Here is a 17,714-nt window from a genome sequence, read left to right on the forward strand (position 1 = left end):
CAGTTCTCCCATTTGCAGATAGTTTAACAACTGGTAATGAAAATCATCTAACAACATTCACAAATACTCCAATGCCACCATAGGATTTGAACCCACTGCCTGTAATTATGTTGGAAAGTAGCAACCTGTCAAGTGGGTAGGAAATTGAAAATCTGCACAAGCCAATTCAGTTACAGTCAATTCACAATATAGAAAAACTTAGACCACAGGAAGTTTGTTATAGTGGATAATTTGATATAGTGTTTTCTTTATGATGGTAAAGTCCCTGAAGAGCTTTATTCAGGATGTTTTTGGTTGTTTATTGTAGCAAACAAGCTTGTTGGTTTATGCTATAGCGAATTAAAAAAAAGTTTTTTTTTTTTTTCATATGATTAAAAAAGCATACATTTGCAGAGCACTGCATTAAGAGAATCATTATATTAAACAATTTTTGCATTAGTTTCCAAGCTTTTGGTTTTTCTTTATTAATTTTGCAAAAAAAAAAGTAAACATTATCTTAATAAATTAAAACAAAAAACTTTTAGATAAGAGTAATTATAAAAGTTTATATTACTTGATGTAGAACTAGAATACATGTAGTTTGGGTAAACAATTTTAAGTGACACAAAATGTTTCAGTTTCTAATCTTTCTTCTGGTCAGTCACTTTCATGAGGAAGATGGGAAAGTTTGTTGTACAAAATTATTTTAAATCACAATCCAAAATTATAGTATTCATAACATGATACTAGAAAGAGTAAGTTACAATAAAAATATGGATATGTACCATGTCTGGCTATGTGGCTATGATTTATAAAACTCCAAAGACCTCAATCTGTACTTTTCATTAAGGAGGAAATTGTCAATATGGAAATACAGTCATATCTCTGTTCCATAAACTCACTTATTTAGTATGCACAGCTTCCACTTTTGAGTTGACAAGCATTAGCATTTCTGATCTGGCCTAAACAAAATGTTTTATAAAAGAAGACTAAACACCACATGATGAGAAAAAAAAAAAATCTGTTAATAAAACATTAATTTCAATAATACAGAGTCACTTAATGTTGCATAATACACATTTACAACTGTTTCCTTTTGCATAAGTAGCAAAATAAACATTCTGCTCTCAGGTCAGGTGGTCCAGTGTTACGATGAGGATGGTATCTTCTTTAATAGCTGTGTTGGATTATAAATGGCATAGCTAGCTTTGTCCCTCTAGTGGCTTTATATAATCTGGATTGCTTTTTGTTCTTCTTCTAGCATGATGATCAGAAGATTGCTTACTAAACAAAGTAAAAAAAAAAATAAAATAAAAGGAAAGGAAACAAAACATAATCCCCTTAGGTTTAACCACAAAGGGCCAATATATCATCTATAATATAGTATATTATATTATAGTTCAATATAATAATAGTTCAACTAGTTCAATATTAAAAAGCATTTTAGACATGATCTATGTATCAAACAGCAATAAACATACAAACAAAAGTATAAACTACAAATGTTTATAAATTTGGATAGATTTAGTGATTATGCATTAAATTAAAAATGTTAAATTTTTATAAATTTAAATGCCAACCTCATACTGCAAAGAGACATTTCTGATCAAGCAGAGATCCAACCAATGACTAAGTACATAATGATATAACTATATACATTTGTTAGGGTAGTTGTGCTTAACCAGATGTACTAAAAATCAGATGCATTTATTCACTAAACAGACACCACTAAATAAAAATAAAATTCCTTGTAATTTCAGCAGTGTGTATATATCTGTCTATCTATCTATATATATATATATATAGAGAGAGAGAGAGAGAGAGAGAGATAAAAACACTTAAAAATCTCATATACAGCTCAATTACTTTCTAGAAAGTGTGTATACTTACAATTAAAATATGTGCAAAGACTTCTGAATTTCTAGACTTGCAGAGATAATGCAAGATAATAAATATTACTACATCCATATTATCCTTAAGTGAATGATAGGAAATACTCCATGGAAGTTTTCATTTATTTTAGATACCTAAAGTTTAAATAGGAAGAACAATTAACATTGTTATTATATACCATAGTCAAGTTAGGCAACTAAAGACTGAATACTGAAGCTTAACTGATATTGAGCACCTGCTGTTTTATTTATTATTATTATTGTGCATAATATGCAAAAAAATCCCCCGTCCCCCACCTTACTGAATTTCTCTAAATAAAACTTCAATGGAGTATCTTTAATATGGAATTAAGGAGTATCTACATTAGGAAAATAATACTTTTAACTTTTAAAATAAAACAGAGTTTCAAATATCCTTTCAAAAGTCAACTGTTTAACTAGGAATTTAAAATTTTCGATAATCACTATCCACATAATCTGTTATATTTATTAAAAGAATAAAATGCTGCTAATCAAGAAGTTCAAAAGTCCAACTGTACAAGGCTATATAAACAAGTTATATATTTTCATCCTAAAAAGACTAAATCTCAGAACCTGCTGAGATTTCTTTGTTCTTGTTCTATATCTTCATCTGTTCCTCGTTCTAGTGGCTGAGTGTCTTCAGTAATACGAGTTTTTTCTTCTGAAAAACCCATTGCTGACAGACGATCTAGAGAGATAATGGAAGACATTATTTCCCTCACACCAATTGAAGGGTCTTTATTTTCCTTCTTTCTTTTATGACAGATCAACAACCAGTCCAGAAAAAACAATAACCCTGATGCAACTTTCAGACCCGAGCACACAGCAATATACCTGTAAAATCAAAACTTCAATGAATTAGCAACCAACAAATAAACAGCAAATGCTAAACAACATTAACTTAAAAAACTTTCCAAAATCTAGACAAAATGTGACAACTGATATGTAATTTGGTGATTCCGAATCACTTATATTTCTCACTCAATATGATTTTAAAGTTTAGAATATAGTGAATAACAACATTACAGAATGTTTACCATATGGTGTTCAACTTCTGCATTGCACTTCTGTCTCAAAGTGAGAAATTATGCAGAACTGGAGAGGAAGAAAATGATTCACTGAAAGAGATGTGCGTGCGTGCACAAACACACAGAGCAATAATATTTTTTAGCAGGTTTAGGAAAGTGGTTGGGAAAAAATACACTATTCTATAATTCACCATTTTTGTCTTGGATTTTTCCTTACATCATGGAAGGATCTTATCCTCTTTCCATTTGCTCAGAACTTTGCCATCACCAAGTTAAACAAACAATTGGTCAGACATTTTATTGAACATTCACTTCATACATATGACGACAAGCTGATCTAACTTTGCTAATGTATTTCATATGAAACATTTGCAACATCCTGAAAAAATTGCCATCAATGATAGCAGCCCATTTCTTAATTGACAAAAATGAAGGAGAAGTGTGTCCATAAACTTTTATGAACTTTGAATGAATTTCTTTTGGCATTAAACCTTCTTTTACAAAGAATTTTATAACTGCATGATACTCAATTTTATCCATTTCAAGGGATATAGACAACACTTTTGCTTCAAACAGCTGTATAAAACAAGCTACTTAATAGAATGACTTGCAACTTCACCTGGATGCTTATGACAGATGTACCAACTTAGAAAAAAAAAGCCGATAGTGTTGCCATCTATGGTCGAGAATGAGAACTTTTCAGACCACCCTCGTATCATGATGCTGCAAGTACAGAATGAATGAATGCAGAAAAATAACTTTGGCGATAGATGGGATATCAACACATATACTTAAGAAATATTGAACCAAACTGGCTAGGCTCTTGACATCAGTATCACTGGAGTGATTGCAAAGCTTAGAGAAATTAGTAATTGCATACAGAAATGGGTGAACAAAGAAGCTATACCTTGTAAAAAATTTTACTAAAGGCAGGTCATGTCTGGGAAATTTCCTCATATTTTATGTTATGGCCGAGTTGGATAAAAGGAATGAATAGAATACAGTAGACTCTCGACTATTTGGCCTCCGTACTATCCGGAGCCCAGATTTTATCACAGAGAATTATAATAATACAGTAATTCTCCATGATAAAATGAGGAATGTGTACTGTAATTTAATTTGCTGAGGCATTGCAAGCGGGCACCTGCTACAATCCAATGTGACTGCTGTTTGTCAGCTGATGGACCAGGGAATCCTTGAAATGCTAAAGAAAAAGTATCATTGGCGTCTTCACAGTTCGTTGATGTCAGCAATTGATAATAATGAAGACTGCGGTAACCACTTTGAAAAAGATTGACTTGCTAGATGTCATAAGGTGGTTGGCCGAAGCATAGGAAGAGATTCAAAACATATCACTTGTGTAATATGTCTTGGAAAATTCTTTTGGATCATGAAGGTGGACATTTCAATCTTGAACCTGCGTGTGAAACTGAAGTGGAAGATGAAAACGATAAACTTATTTCATTGCTCAAAAATGTACCGAGCTGTGACGATGTCAATGCAGAGGACATTACAGAATGGATGTCAAACGACAAAGTTGATGAAATAACTGAGAACAAAATTGTGGAAATGGTGAACCTGTGTGTGAAACCAAAGTGGAAGATGAAAAGATAAACTTGTTTCGTTGCTCAAAAATGTACCGAGCTGTGATGATGTCAATGCAGAGGACATTACAGAATGGTTGTCAAACGACGAAGTTGATGAAATAACTGACAATGATATTGTGGAAATGGTGACACAGGGGGAAGAAGAAGAAGAGGAGGAGGAGGAGGCATCCTCAGATGACAGGAAAAATCTCATCCCACATTCGGAAGGGTTCAAGACGATTGAGGCAGCACTGCAGTACATTAGTGAGCAGGAGGAAGCGACACCAGCTGATATCATCTGCTTGCGTAAGTGGAGGAACATTGCGTCGAAGAAGAGGGCTGAAAGGATGAAGCAGTCATCTATCAAGGACTTTTTCAAAAACTAAAAACTGTAAGTTTTGACTCTTTCATCTTAGGCCTATTTTTTCACATTTGTGTGAAAAGGTAGGCCTAGAACTTTGGCCTATCCGGCCTGCCCTTCCACCACATTAGGCCAGATAGTCGAGAGTCTACTGTACAATATTGTTGGGCTTCACTAAGGCATTTGATAAGATATCACATGAAAGACTGTTGCATAAACTAGAGAATATGAAATTGGAATGTAAACTATTGGCTTGGATAAGTGAGTGGCTGACAGACAGGTATCAGAAAGTGATATATGGAGGATGTGAATCTGCTGGATTCAAGGTGAACAGTGGTGTGCTCCAGGGATCAGTCCTTAGACCACTGCTGTTTAATCTATATATCAATGATACTGGAAAAGGCCTGATAGGAGTTATTCAATTGTTTTCTGACAATAAAAGATAGGTAGGGCAATAAGATATGCTATGATATATAGCATTTACAGGGTGATGTGAGTGGGCTAGAAGTTCATCAGGGGCAGATTAAGCTGACTGGGGGCCCTCAGCAGTAAAATTTAAGGGACCACTAAAAATTTCTATATTTGGAAAAGTTGACAATTCTCTTGCAGCCCAGTATACTTGTGTGGCAGTAGTGAATTTATCTTCTTTTAAAAATAGTAGGAAGTATTCCAATTCATCTTCAAAATACATAATATAATAATATCTATAAGAATATTAGATATATAATATCTAATAATCTTATAGATATTTTAATTTTACCACATAACTTGGGGCACCTGACAGGTCAGACACCTGCATCTGTCTGTGAAGTTCAGCAAACAATAATGACTACCAATTTAATGATAGTAAATATAAAGTTATGTAATTTGGCATAATGTGATAACCAACAACATAATATATCGGTGGGATTATTCTTGCAGTAAGTGACAAGGCTACAGATCTTGGAGTTATGGTTGATAGAAAGTTGAAGTTCAAAGGTCACATAACAAAAGTTGCAAATCCAACTAAGAAGATAACTGCATTTTTGAAATGAACATTAACATGTAAGGATATGGAAGATTCATTTTTTATTTTATTATTATTATTCAGGCCTCCATGGAGTCAAAATCCTCATTGCGGGAGGTCCTTCCTAAGAAACACAAAGTCTATCAAGACTTATCGCAGGAGGTCCCTTCTAGGAAACAAAGTCTATCATACCACTTCTTAAACTCATTGACCATTCTCGCTCTCACCACTCTGTCACGCAATGCATTCCACCCTGTTCACAGTTCCCCACTGTAACTTCCAGGGATGGCCCTTTGTCATCTCATACCACCTCTCAACAGTTTAAAAGTCTCAATCATATCATCTCTCCTTCTTCTATCTGCCAAACTCCACAGTCCACATTCCCTCAGTCAATTCTCATAATTAACATTGTACAGTCTTGAAACCATCTTTGTCATTTGCCTTTATACCCTTTCCATAGTTAATTTATCCCCTTCAAATCCTGGGGACCAAATCTGAGAACAATAGTCAAGTGTGGTCTGATCAGGGTCTTATACAACGGAATGATAACTTTTATCTCTGCAAGTCAGCATCCTTCTCATTATTGCAGCAATCCTCTGTGTTACCTTCATAACTTTTGCAATATGTCCCCTGAATTTCAGGTTTCTATCAATCATCAACCCCCAGATCTCTTATCTCCCTTCCTCCAGTATAGCTCCTCCAATAGAGTATGCAGCGTCCCATCGATGTGTCCCAAACCTCAAGACCTTACATTTTGCTGCATTAAACCAAAACCCCCAGTCATTTGCCCATCTGTCTAGCTTATTCAAAATCCTCTTGCAGGGCTATCACATCTGCACTATTACTAATAACCCTTCCCAGCTTCACATCATCCATAAACAACTGAATATCCCCCTACAATCCACTGACAATGTCATTAATATAAAGGTTAAACAATATAGGTCCCAGTACTGAGCCCTGTAGAACCCACTTGTAACCCTCTGCCTCCTTGAAACTGCCTCACCATACATAACTCTCTGATACCTATCGGACAGCCAATCCTGAATCCAGCTGACCAACCTGACATCCAAACCCATGTGCTGCAACTTAAATATCAGTTTATCATGTGGCACCCCTGTCAAATGCCTCCGCTAAGTCCAAGAAAATGGCAGTATATGCTTTTCCCTCATCTACTGCTCTTGCAATTTCTTTATAAAAGGCTATCATATTACTAGAACAAGAGCACCCCTTAACAAATCCATGTTGACTCTCACAGATAACATTACCATCATTTGCCCAATGTTGCATACGTCCCTCACTAATTTCTCCAAGATCTTAACAACTACTGATGACACAAACTGGCCTATATTTAGACACTTCCAGTCTGCTACTGCCCTTATGCAATGACACTATCTTACCTTCCTTCCATTCCCTGGGCACCTTTCCTGTAGCCAAACTTTCATTGAAAAGCCAGGTCAAAGGAGCTGTCAGTTCTTCAGCACATTCTCTCAAATTTTGTGGTGAAATACCATCCAGTCCCACAGCTTTACTGACATCCAGAGTACTCAGTATTTGGAACACACTCTCCTCCTGCACCTCTAAACCTTGAACCTGTCCTAGCCCTCTAGTATTAAAATGTACTCCTCCAGGATGAAATACTCCAATAAAGTGCTCACTGAACAATTCCACCATGTCCTCTGGATCAGTCATACTATTCCCATTTTTATCCAACAATGTTATTCTTCCACAATCATTTCTCCTCCTACTGGTCACATAGCTAAAAAATTCCCTAGGAGTTTCTTTGGATCTTAGGGCCAATCTCTTCTCATATTCCAGTTTTGCCTTCCTTACCATACTAGTCACTCTCCTGGCCTGTGTCTTATATTCTTCATGCATCAGCTCTTCACCTTATATCTCTTCTATAACTTCTTCTTAACATGCAGTTCCTGTTTAATATTGTTTGTCATCCACTTTGCTCCAAATTGTGTCCTCTTCTTCACTTGTGGAATACAGTTTACTATTGCTGCTAACAAATACTCCTTCACAATTTCCCAAGCACTAATGATATCCCAGCCATCCAATTTCTCCCTCTAACTTCCCCAAGTCGATGGCTAAGACTATTATAATCACATGCCTTATAATTCCACATACGCTCCCATCTCTTTGATACTCCTGCTTGTCTAATCATCTTTTAAGTCAAAACCACATAGTCACTCTCGCCAACTGGTGGAAGAGATGTCATCTCAGTTATTGTCAACTCTTCTAATGCTATGGCCAAATACAAAACTCTTGAACCTCTTGTTCCCCCTCTCTTACATGTTGCCTAAGACATTTGTCCCTCAAGAATTCTAGAAATTCCATTCCCCTTATTGCTACATGCATCTCCCTCTCCCCAATTTATACTGCTGTAGTTAAAATCTCCCATAACAATCATTCTTCTTGCATTTGCCAAGCTCAACTGTCTAAACATCTCCTGGTCCCCACTCTCTATGCTCCTTGGTTTGTAGCAACACCCCACTAAATATCCTATCTTGCCCACCTCTACCTCACACCATATACTTTCAAATCATTATTGTCACTGCCTTCTAAAGCCTCCACTCTTAGAGGACATAAGTCGTCACTTATCATAAGCAGTACTCCACCACCATGCTTTCTCTTCCTATTCTGCTGAAAAATGCTGTACCCTGCTATTTCTATTCCTGTTATTATATCCTCTTCTGTCAACCACATCTCTGTGATCCCAATAATCTTTGCCCAGGCTGATGCTATCAGCATCACCAATTCCTCTCCTTTATTCCAGATACTCCTGCCATTAGTGTAAAGCATAAAAATGCCACTGTTTCTATATCCAACATTATCCCATCTAGACTCCACTGGGCTCAGCGTTACCTGATGTCGTCCCACTTCTCCCAAGTACCCATTCCCACAAGAGGCCACCTCTGCTACCATCCACCCTGGGCATTCTGGTTTCCCTGCATTGACACACTGACTCATTCAGAACAGCAATCTCTTCAGATGTCTACGTCCTTCCTCATTCAAATGCAAGTGGTCTCTCGCATACAATTCCTTTCTGTCCTCAAATGCCCTCCAAGCATTCACATATTCCAATCCTCTATTCTGACACATTCTAGCTATTATGTTATTCGATATTTCTGCTCTTCTGCTCAGCTCGTCACAATCATACCTAGGCAACATGCACACTATCTTTCCTCTCTGCATCTTCTTTTGTACAACCTAAAGCAAGAATCTTATATCTCTCGCTGCCCAATTTACATTACTTCTCAAGTCATTTGTTCCTACCATCACAATTATCTCATCCACCCTTTCACCCCTCTTAATTGCCATAGCCACACTTTGTATCGTTCCTCCAGCAAACACTCCTCACACATCCTATCTTGCACACCACAGATCATTGAGTCCCCATACCATACATTTTGCCTCTTTACAAGGTACTGATATGAGTGCACTTGGACTACTGTGCACAGATTTAGTCTCCATGTATCCAAATGGATAAAGAAGAGTTACAAAGATGATATTGGAATTATGGAATGTAGATTATGAGGACAGATCGAAAATATCTGGAATGCAGATATAAGAAGAGTGATGCAATGGAGGTCTGAAATCTGAAAAGGTGTTATAAGTTATCAAATGATGAAATTTCTTTGTTACAAGGAAGGTAAAGAGAGAGGACAAAGGGCATTCATGGAAATTAAGTTTGTGTGTATTTAAGAAAAGGGGGGGGGGTAGATTTCTCTCTTGCAGAACCATGAGTAAATGGAGCAGTTGGCCTGATGGCCCCTCTCAATGAGTCCTTGATTCAATAACAATAAGACAAACAAATTACCCATTACCTTTTAATGAAAATACAAACTTGAAAATTACAACAAAATTTAAATGGAAAAAATGTTTTCTTTGATAACCTGTTCTAAACAAAAACATAACCTCACCACGTAATCACAGTTTGTTAACTTGATAAACAGCACCACACTTTCAGTCCCACAGGTGAGAAATGTACCTTATAAGAAAGTTTACCTGGAAGAAGTTAGTTCTTTGGTCATTTGTGAGGTTGCTTGGGGATCAGAATCACTCCAGTCAGCTCCTAAATTGCTCTACACCTTGCCAAAATTATCTATAACATTTCTAATGCTATAACTCTTCCAGATTTCTTTTACTGTCAGCTTGTTTTCAATCACTACAAACCATGCTCAAATGCAAACTTATGGTATATTGTCTTAAAGTTCACTCTATCCACTGGTTGAATTTATGAAGTGGTATTTGGGGACAAAAATTTTACTTTTATGAATGTTGGGTAATATTCAAGGGCTAAGCGATGAGTTAATGTGTAATCAACAAATAGGAGGCCCTTTTTCACTAAGTTCTTAATCTGAAGATATTGTTTAATGCTTGTATGAAATAATTTCATTCACAAACCAATCTTGAAAATTTTCATGGGTCACCCAAACCTTTCAATTATTCCTCTTAATCATTAGCAGTCAAGATTTAATAATATTCTTTAATGCTGGTGGGGTCTTGGAATGATGGATAAGGAGTGGCTTCATTTTGAAATCACCTAAAGCATTTGATTCTAAAAAAAATGTTGGAGATCTTTTGATACCTTGTGCCTTCACAACTTTTGTTCAACCTTCTCCATAGAGGAGACTAATTTTTTCCAAGTTAGAATACTCTGAAAGACAGGAAACTCACATGGAAAATTGATATTTAATTGTAAAATTTCTGTTGATGTTAGAAAGGCATCTTGAGTACAGAATTAAACAGTAATTATATAAATAACAATTCTAAAAAGTTCTATTTTTGTAGTTATAGTAAGATAATGAAAAAAAAAAAAGTCAACATTTTCATAACTTATGCATCAAGATTTTCCATGACATTTCCATCTCGTATTATTGTTTGTCACAGTTAAACACTTGGGAAGCTGAATAACCTTAGACAAGTTTAAGATTTCCAAAAAAAATTGTTAGTTGTAGCTTTAACTGCTGATGCTATTTCCAAATGCCTTGTAGTTGGGTTGATCCTAGTTCTATTCTTAAAATACCTAAACCAACAATAACTTGCTTTAAATTCAAAATGGCACCTGTGATCTTCTTTATTAGATCAAAGTATAATATTTAGTGAGATGATGCCAGGAAATACAGATGAGCAGAAAACATTTAGGCAAATTAGCGTGGCAAGTACAACTGAGTGATCATAATGGGGAACTTCAATTATAGCAACAAACTGGGCAGAAATAGCAGCATATACTAAAGGAATTGAAGTTTTGGACTTGTAGAGGGCCAACTGTCCTAGGCAGTATGTGGTGAAGGGAACATGTGGATAAAGAGTTCTGGACTTGTCAAAGCATCAGAGAATCTGACTTAATGGTATGTCATACTTGTATCCAGTTGGTGAGTCACCATGTAGTCCTGACTGGGAGGATGAAGAGGTGCACAGATATATCTAGGGAGAAAGAATTTGTGGAATTATAAAACAGTAACAATAACAGACTTAGAAACCAGCTTGGAGAAGTATAATGGATGAAAAAAAATTGCAGGAAGAGAAGTCAGCAGCACACAGGAGATGGTGAAGTGGATATTGTTCATAGCAATGGCACATTATATACCTAAAGCAAAGTAGATCTGGAGTTAAAGGGATGACAAGAAAAATCAAAAAGAACTACATATGAAAAATAAGTCACTGTTAGCATATAAAGAGAGAGGTAGAGGACAGTTGCATGAGTAACATAAGGCTCTGGTTAGGATAGCGACTAGTACACCAAGAGAGAAAAATTAGAATGTGAAAGGAGGCTAGTGCTTCATTCCATGGAAGCTTTTACACTATGTGGTCAGTATGAGGAAAAATGATTGTGGATGAATTACTTTGCTAGATGGAAATAGCAGTCAAGTGACAGAGGCAGATGCCATGTTGAGCTACTTAATGATCACCTTATTAGGGTGTTCCATCCTAGTAAAGCAGGCTTTATTCCTAGAGGGATAAGGAAGAGTGAAGAATTAGAAGTGAATGAAGAGGATGTATTCTGAATACTGAACACTCCAGATGTCAGTAAGGCAGGGAGACTAGATGGAATTTCACCACATATTTTAAGGGAATGTGTCAATGAACCGGCATGCCATTCACCTTCCTAATTCACCATCTTTAATTTATTAAAGATGCCAAGAAGTTATATTCTTAGTTTAATCCTTTATCCAAGTGTAAACAAACAAAGTTTGTGTGTGAAGTCACTTCACGACTGGGTTACTTGTATATAGAAGCTAATAACTTCACATCAATTGCCTTAGTGTCCCATAATGGAATGCATATATCCTTACAGGTATGTATAATGCTTTGCATTACACATGTCTGTAAGGATATGGGAAGGGCCACTATCCAAACTGGTTTCAACCTTAATTGAGGTTTCATCAGTGGGAGCCAGACCCATAAGTTATACCAAGGTTGAATAATGCAAGTCATATTTCCACATATATACAAGTGGTCAACTTTCAGAGATGACCCTTGGTTCTGGTTGCTCTAGCCACGTGCTGAAAGATTTCCACTGCAACTATCCTATAAAACCCTTGAAACAACCTAAATGTTTCTATCATATCCCCTCCTTTTCTCCTATCAACCAACTTCTGCAATCCACACCTTCGATCTATCCTCCCAGGGAACACTCTACAGGCCACTTACATCTTGGTCACTCGCCTCTGAATCCTATCCACCACTTCCTCATCCCCAAGAAACACAGGAGAGCACAGTAATCCAGATGTGGGCATATCAAGGACTTATAAAGAGGAATAACAACTTCCTTAACTCTACTTGTTAACGTATTCTTCAATAGCCAAGTAATCTTATAGGCTACCTTAGCAACCTTAGCAATATGTCCTCTAAACTTTAACTCCCCCCCCCCCACTACCCCCTAAATCTCTAGCTTCATCTATTTCCTGGAGTACAGTGACATCAATGTGATACACAGCTTGTAATCTATTTATCCCCAAATGCATAAATTGATATTTCTCCACATTAATCGAACACCCATTATCTTTTGCTCACACTGCCAGCCTATTTAAATCATCCAACAAGCTCTCCACATTGCCTTGATTAACTACCTAATTTTGCATTATCAGCAAACAACTGAATTTCGCATCATCAGCCAACAACTGAACATTTCCTTTCAGGTTATTTCCTATATCAATTATGTACAAATTAAACCAGCAATAGTCCCAGCACTGAACCTTGCAGCACACCACTAGTCACCTGAAAGGAAATGTTCAGTGTGGTATTCTGTCAAATGCCTTTGTAAAATCCAGCAAAATCATTATGTAGCCATTTCCTTTATCCAACACAGCTGCTACTCTATTATGAAAAGTAAATTACTGAGGCATGACTGACCCTTCACAAAGGCATGTTGATCCCCATACAGTATCATATTTTTATCTACCTATTCTTGAATTCTCTTTTCCCTGAGTATACCAATTTTTCTAGTACTTTTACCATCATGCCTGAAATACTGATTGGCCTATAATTTTCTACTGCAGTCTTAGAACCTCCTTTATGCAAGGAATTTTTTGCTCTCTTTCTACTCCATTGGAACTCTACAAGAGCTCAGACTTAAATTAAAGAGCTTAGTCAAAGTTCCTTGCACATTCTTTGCAAAACCCTGGCTAACATGCCATCTAATCCCACAGATATATTTCCATTGAGATTGTGCAATATCCAAAGAATGTCCAATTAATTTACCTCTGTTCCCACATTAGTGTCTGTCATGGAGATTAAAGCAGTAACCTCAGTAGGATGATATAGCCTTGCAAAGTGGTCACTCAGTGACTCAACTACTTTATCCACTTCTGTCTCCTTATGACCATCACTCATTAAGGTTAACCTTCCAGTCATTCTTCCTCTTACTTGCCACATAATGAAAGAACTCTTTAGAATTTCTTTTGGCCTGCTCAGCTAGATTCTTCTCATAATTTGATTTTGCCTTCCTTGCCATGCTGATCATCTTTCTCTTTATATACCTCCACAGCATTTTCTTCTTCTACATGCTTAATTATATTAGTCATTGATCTAACACCTACCTGATTAACGCACCTTACCCTAAGTATACAAATTAATACTGCTTCTTGTAGATGACCCTTAACTATATCCCATGCACTACTAACATTCTTACCCTGCAGTGTTTTATACCATGGCACAGATTTAAGCTTCTTCCTAAGCTTGTCATAATCACCTGCCTTGTAGTTCCACGTATACCCTTTCTTGACAGAACATTCCTCATGTTGCACAATCTGCCAAGTCAAACAGATCACATGGTAACTTTCACCAATTGGAGGCAATGTGGTCACCTTGGTTATGGATAGCTCTTCTGATCCTATGACCAGATCCAATACCCTCCCACCCCTAGTCCCCTCCATCACATGCTGCCTTCAGTAATTATCTTTCAGAAGATGTATAAATTATTGCATTCCTGCCATGTGATCTTTCTTCCTTCCAGTCTATGAAGTCCCCCATGTCATTCAACCTGTATTCATTGCACTAATTTGGCAATGCATGTCTTCCAGACCATCTGTGGAACTCTCTGGCCTATAGCAACAACAAAACTGTATATTTTATCTTACTGGGGTTAATCTTGCACCAGACTGTTTCAAATGACCAAACACATTCCTATCTGTCTCCTATCTCCGTTTTGGCTGTAATTCATCTGCTATCATCAGCAGTACTCCTCCTACTGTTCTGTCTTCTCTATCTTCCTGAAAATACTAAACCCTTCATGTTCTATTCATGTAATTACATCATCTACTATTAGCTATAACTTTTGGCAAGGTTGCACTAACCAATGCCAAAAACTTCTCTCTCTTGCTCCTGATCCTTCTGCATAAGTGTATAGAAACTGCAGCATCCCTTTAGTCCTCCACCCACCTTTACTTTCTGAATTGACTATTCTATTCAATATTTTTGCTCGAGAGACTAGATTCCACACTTGGTCATTCTCACACTCACTTGCCTCATGGGTGCCTTCACACAAATTCACTTTCTTTCACCCATTAATACAAATCCTTCTTTCTGTCAAACACAGACCACAGATCAACAAATCTTGCATCATTAATTCTGCACCATCTACATATACTCATTGTACTCATTGGCTACCAACACCCTTCTCCTCAATTCGCCTCTATCATAGCGTGGTAGGAGACTTACAATTTTCACCTTCTCACTCTTCAGTTTTGCCTCTTCTAACAACTCTTCTACATCCTCCCTCATACAATACTTCTTGCCTCTCATCATTTGTACCAACCAATACAATAATTTCTTTTGACTTACCTTTTTGCATCCATACAGCAACGCTATCTGGATGCAAAAAGAGTATTATTAAACTACTCTGGATTTTAATATAGATGTTGAAAGTTTTTCCATTTTATTATATTATAAATGAAAGATGCCCATTACCCAAGTGTAAGCAAACAAAGTTTGAGCTTTAAATCACTTCATGATTAGGCTACTTTTATATAGAAGCTAATGACTTCATATCGATTGTGTTAGTATCCCATAATCAAATGCACATATCCATACAGACAGGTTGAAACCAGTCTGGGCACTTCACATGATGCAAAGCATTATATAAAAGGCCTGGTTAGCCGAGTATTTATTGTATCGGCTCTGTAGCCAGAAAGGCTGGTGGTTTAAATCTTGCCATGGGCATGGATGTTTGTAGTTGTCTGTGAAAATACTATTGGTGGTAGCGGGCAGTAGATGGCATTGGTGTAGATGATCTGGTTCACTGTAGTTGGTGGATTGGATGGTGAAGATTGAGATTTGTAGAGGAGATGTCCTCCCTTAATGAGTTTTTGAATTCTTTGGATGTGTCATGTAATGATAATTATTATTGTGCATGTCAGTAAGGATATGTGCATTGCATTATTATTATTATTATTACGGGCAACACCAAGGAGTCGACAGACTCATCGAGGGAAGATCTAACATCAAGTCAAGAACAACTACTCGACATTCACACAGTATCTATCGTACCTTGCTTTGAACTCATTCACGGTCATAGCACCCACAACAGACTCTGGCAGCTTATTCCACTCATTCACCACTCTCCAAGTAAAAAACCTAGTTCTAATACCACTGCTAACCACATTCTTGCCCAGCTTCCATGTATGGCCATAGTCGTCCCACCACCAGTCCTATTCTCAAAAATATCTTCTGGATTAATCCTATAGAAACTCTTCAGTAATTTGAATGTCTCAATCATATCACCCCCTTTTCTGCCTATCAACCAATTTTTTCAACCCAAAAATCTTCAACCTGTTCTCATAAGGTTCATTCCACAAATCTGCTATCATCTTGGTCACTCGTCTCTGGATCTTCTCCACCTCCTCCCCATCAAGAAGAAACCCTGGCACCCATATCCGGGCACAGTAGTCTAGATGGGGTCTTATCAAAGGCCAATATAGTATAGTTGAACAATAACTTGTTTGTCTCTGCTTGTTAAAGTATTTTTCAGCAACCAAGTGATTTGATGGGCTGATTTAGCCACTTTTGCAATGTGCCCCCTAAACTTCAACTCCCTATTCACCAACACTCCCAAATCCCTGGCCTCATCAATCTCCTGGAGTAAGGTTCCACCAATATGATATACTGCTGCTAATCTTTTCACTCCAAAATGCATAACCTTACACTTTGCCACATTAAATTGACATCCGTTTTCCTTAGCCCAGTCCTCCAAAGTATCCAAATCATCCTGCAAAATTTTGGCATCCTGTGCACTCACAATTGCTCTACCCAACTTTGCATCATCAGCAAACAAGTGAACACTTCCTCTCAGATTCTTTCCTATATCTTTAATGAACAAATTGAAAAGTAGTGGTCCAAGAACAGAACCCTATAGCACACCACTAGTCACAAGCCATCTTTTGGACTCCACTCCTGAATAAACCACTCTCTGGTATCTCTCCATCAACCACCCTCCTATCCATCTCACCAACCATATATCTATCCTCATCTGCTCCAGTTTACTGATTAGAGTTCCATGTGGTATCCTGTCAAAGGTCTTGCAAAGGTCCAGTAGAATCACTGTAAACCCATTACCCTTCTCCAGTTCAGGCGTCACTGTGTTATAAAATGTGAGCAAGTTACTGAGGCATGATCTACCCTTCACAAAGCCATGCTGTCCACCATACAGTATCCCATTTTCATCTATCGAATCCTGTATTCTTCTCTTGACTAATTTCTCCAAGACCTTGACAATGATTTCTGATATGATAATCGGTCGGTAATTTACAACAGCAGTCTTGGAATCTCCTTTATGCAGTGGAACTATTTTACCCTCTTTGCAGCCCCTCAGAACTAACCCAGACCAGAGACTCAAATTAAACAAAATGGTCAAGGATACTGACAATTCTTTAGCCACTTCACGTACAACACAAGTAGGTATACCATCCAATCCCACAGATATTGACATTCAGGTTTTGCAATAGACTACTCACCTCCACTTCATTCACCACAATTCCCATATAATCAATTGGTACATTCATTTCTGCAATGTCACCACCTGGAAGATATATTCTTGCAAAGTGCTCACTCAGTAATTCAACTATATCAACTGATTTGGTTATCTCCCTACCATCGGCATTTTTTAAAATCATTCTGCCATATACATTTTTTCTTTTACTTGCAACATATCGAAACAACTGTTTAGGATTCTCTTTAGCCTGCATGGTCAATGTTCTTTCGTAATCCTTTTTTGCTTTTCTTACCATACTCGTTACCCTTCTGGCCTGCGCTTTATACCGTTCATGTGCCTGTCGGTCACCTTTCTCCTTAAATTCCCTCCATAGTTGTTTCGTTTTTTGCAGCTCAAGCTTAATG

At 37.1% G+C, this 17,714-nt stretch overlaps 1 protein-coding gene across 1 annotated transcript in view; it reads right to left on the reverse strand.

Moving 5' to 3' along the window:
- Window positions 1-524: 524 nt before the first annotated feature.
- The window catches only part of Oatp30B (Organic anion transporting polypeptide 30B), a 386,218-nt gene continuing 369,028 nt past the window's right edge, over window positions 525-17,714 (reverse strand). The window contains exons 17-18 of the mRNA XM_090393536.1: window positions 2,466-2,726; window positions 525-1,263 (exon numbers count right to left, since the gene is read on the reverse strand). Coding sequence (XP_090249662.1) covers window positions 1,182-1,263; window positions 2,466-2,726 — 343 coding nt within the window. The 3' untranslated portion in view covers window positions 525-1,181. The remainder of the gene's footprint in view (window positions 1,264-2,465; window positions 2,727-17,714) is intronic.

Source organism: Typopeltis vanoorti, chromosome 5 (genome assembly GCF_054136105.1).
Source record: "Typopeltis vanoorti isolate ZY-2024b chromosome 5, IOZ_Tvanoo_1.0, whole genome shotgun sequence".
NCBI classification, from domain to species: Eukaryota; Metazoa; Arthropoda; class Arachnida; order Uropygi; family Thelyphonidae; genus Typopeltis; species Typopeltis vanoorti.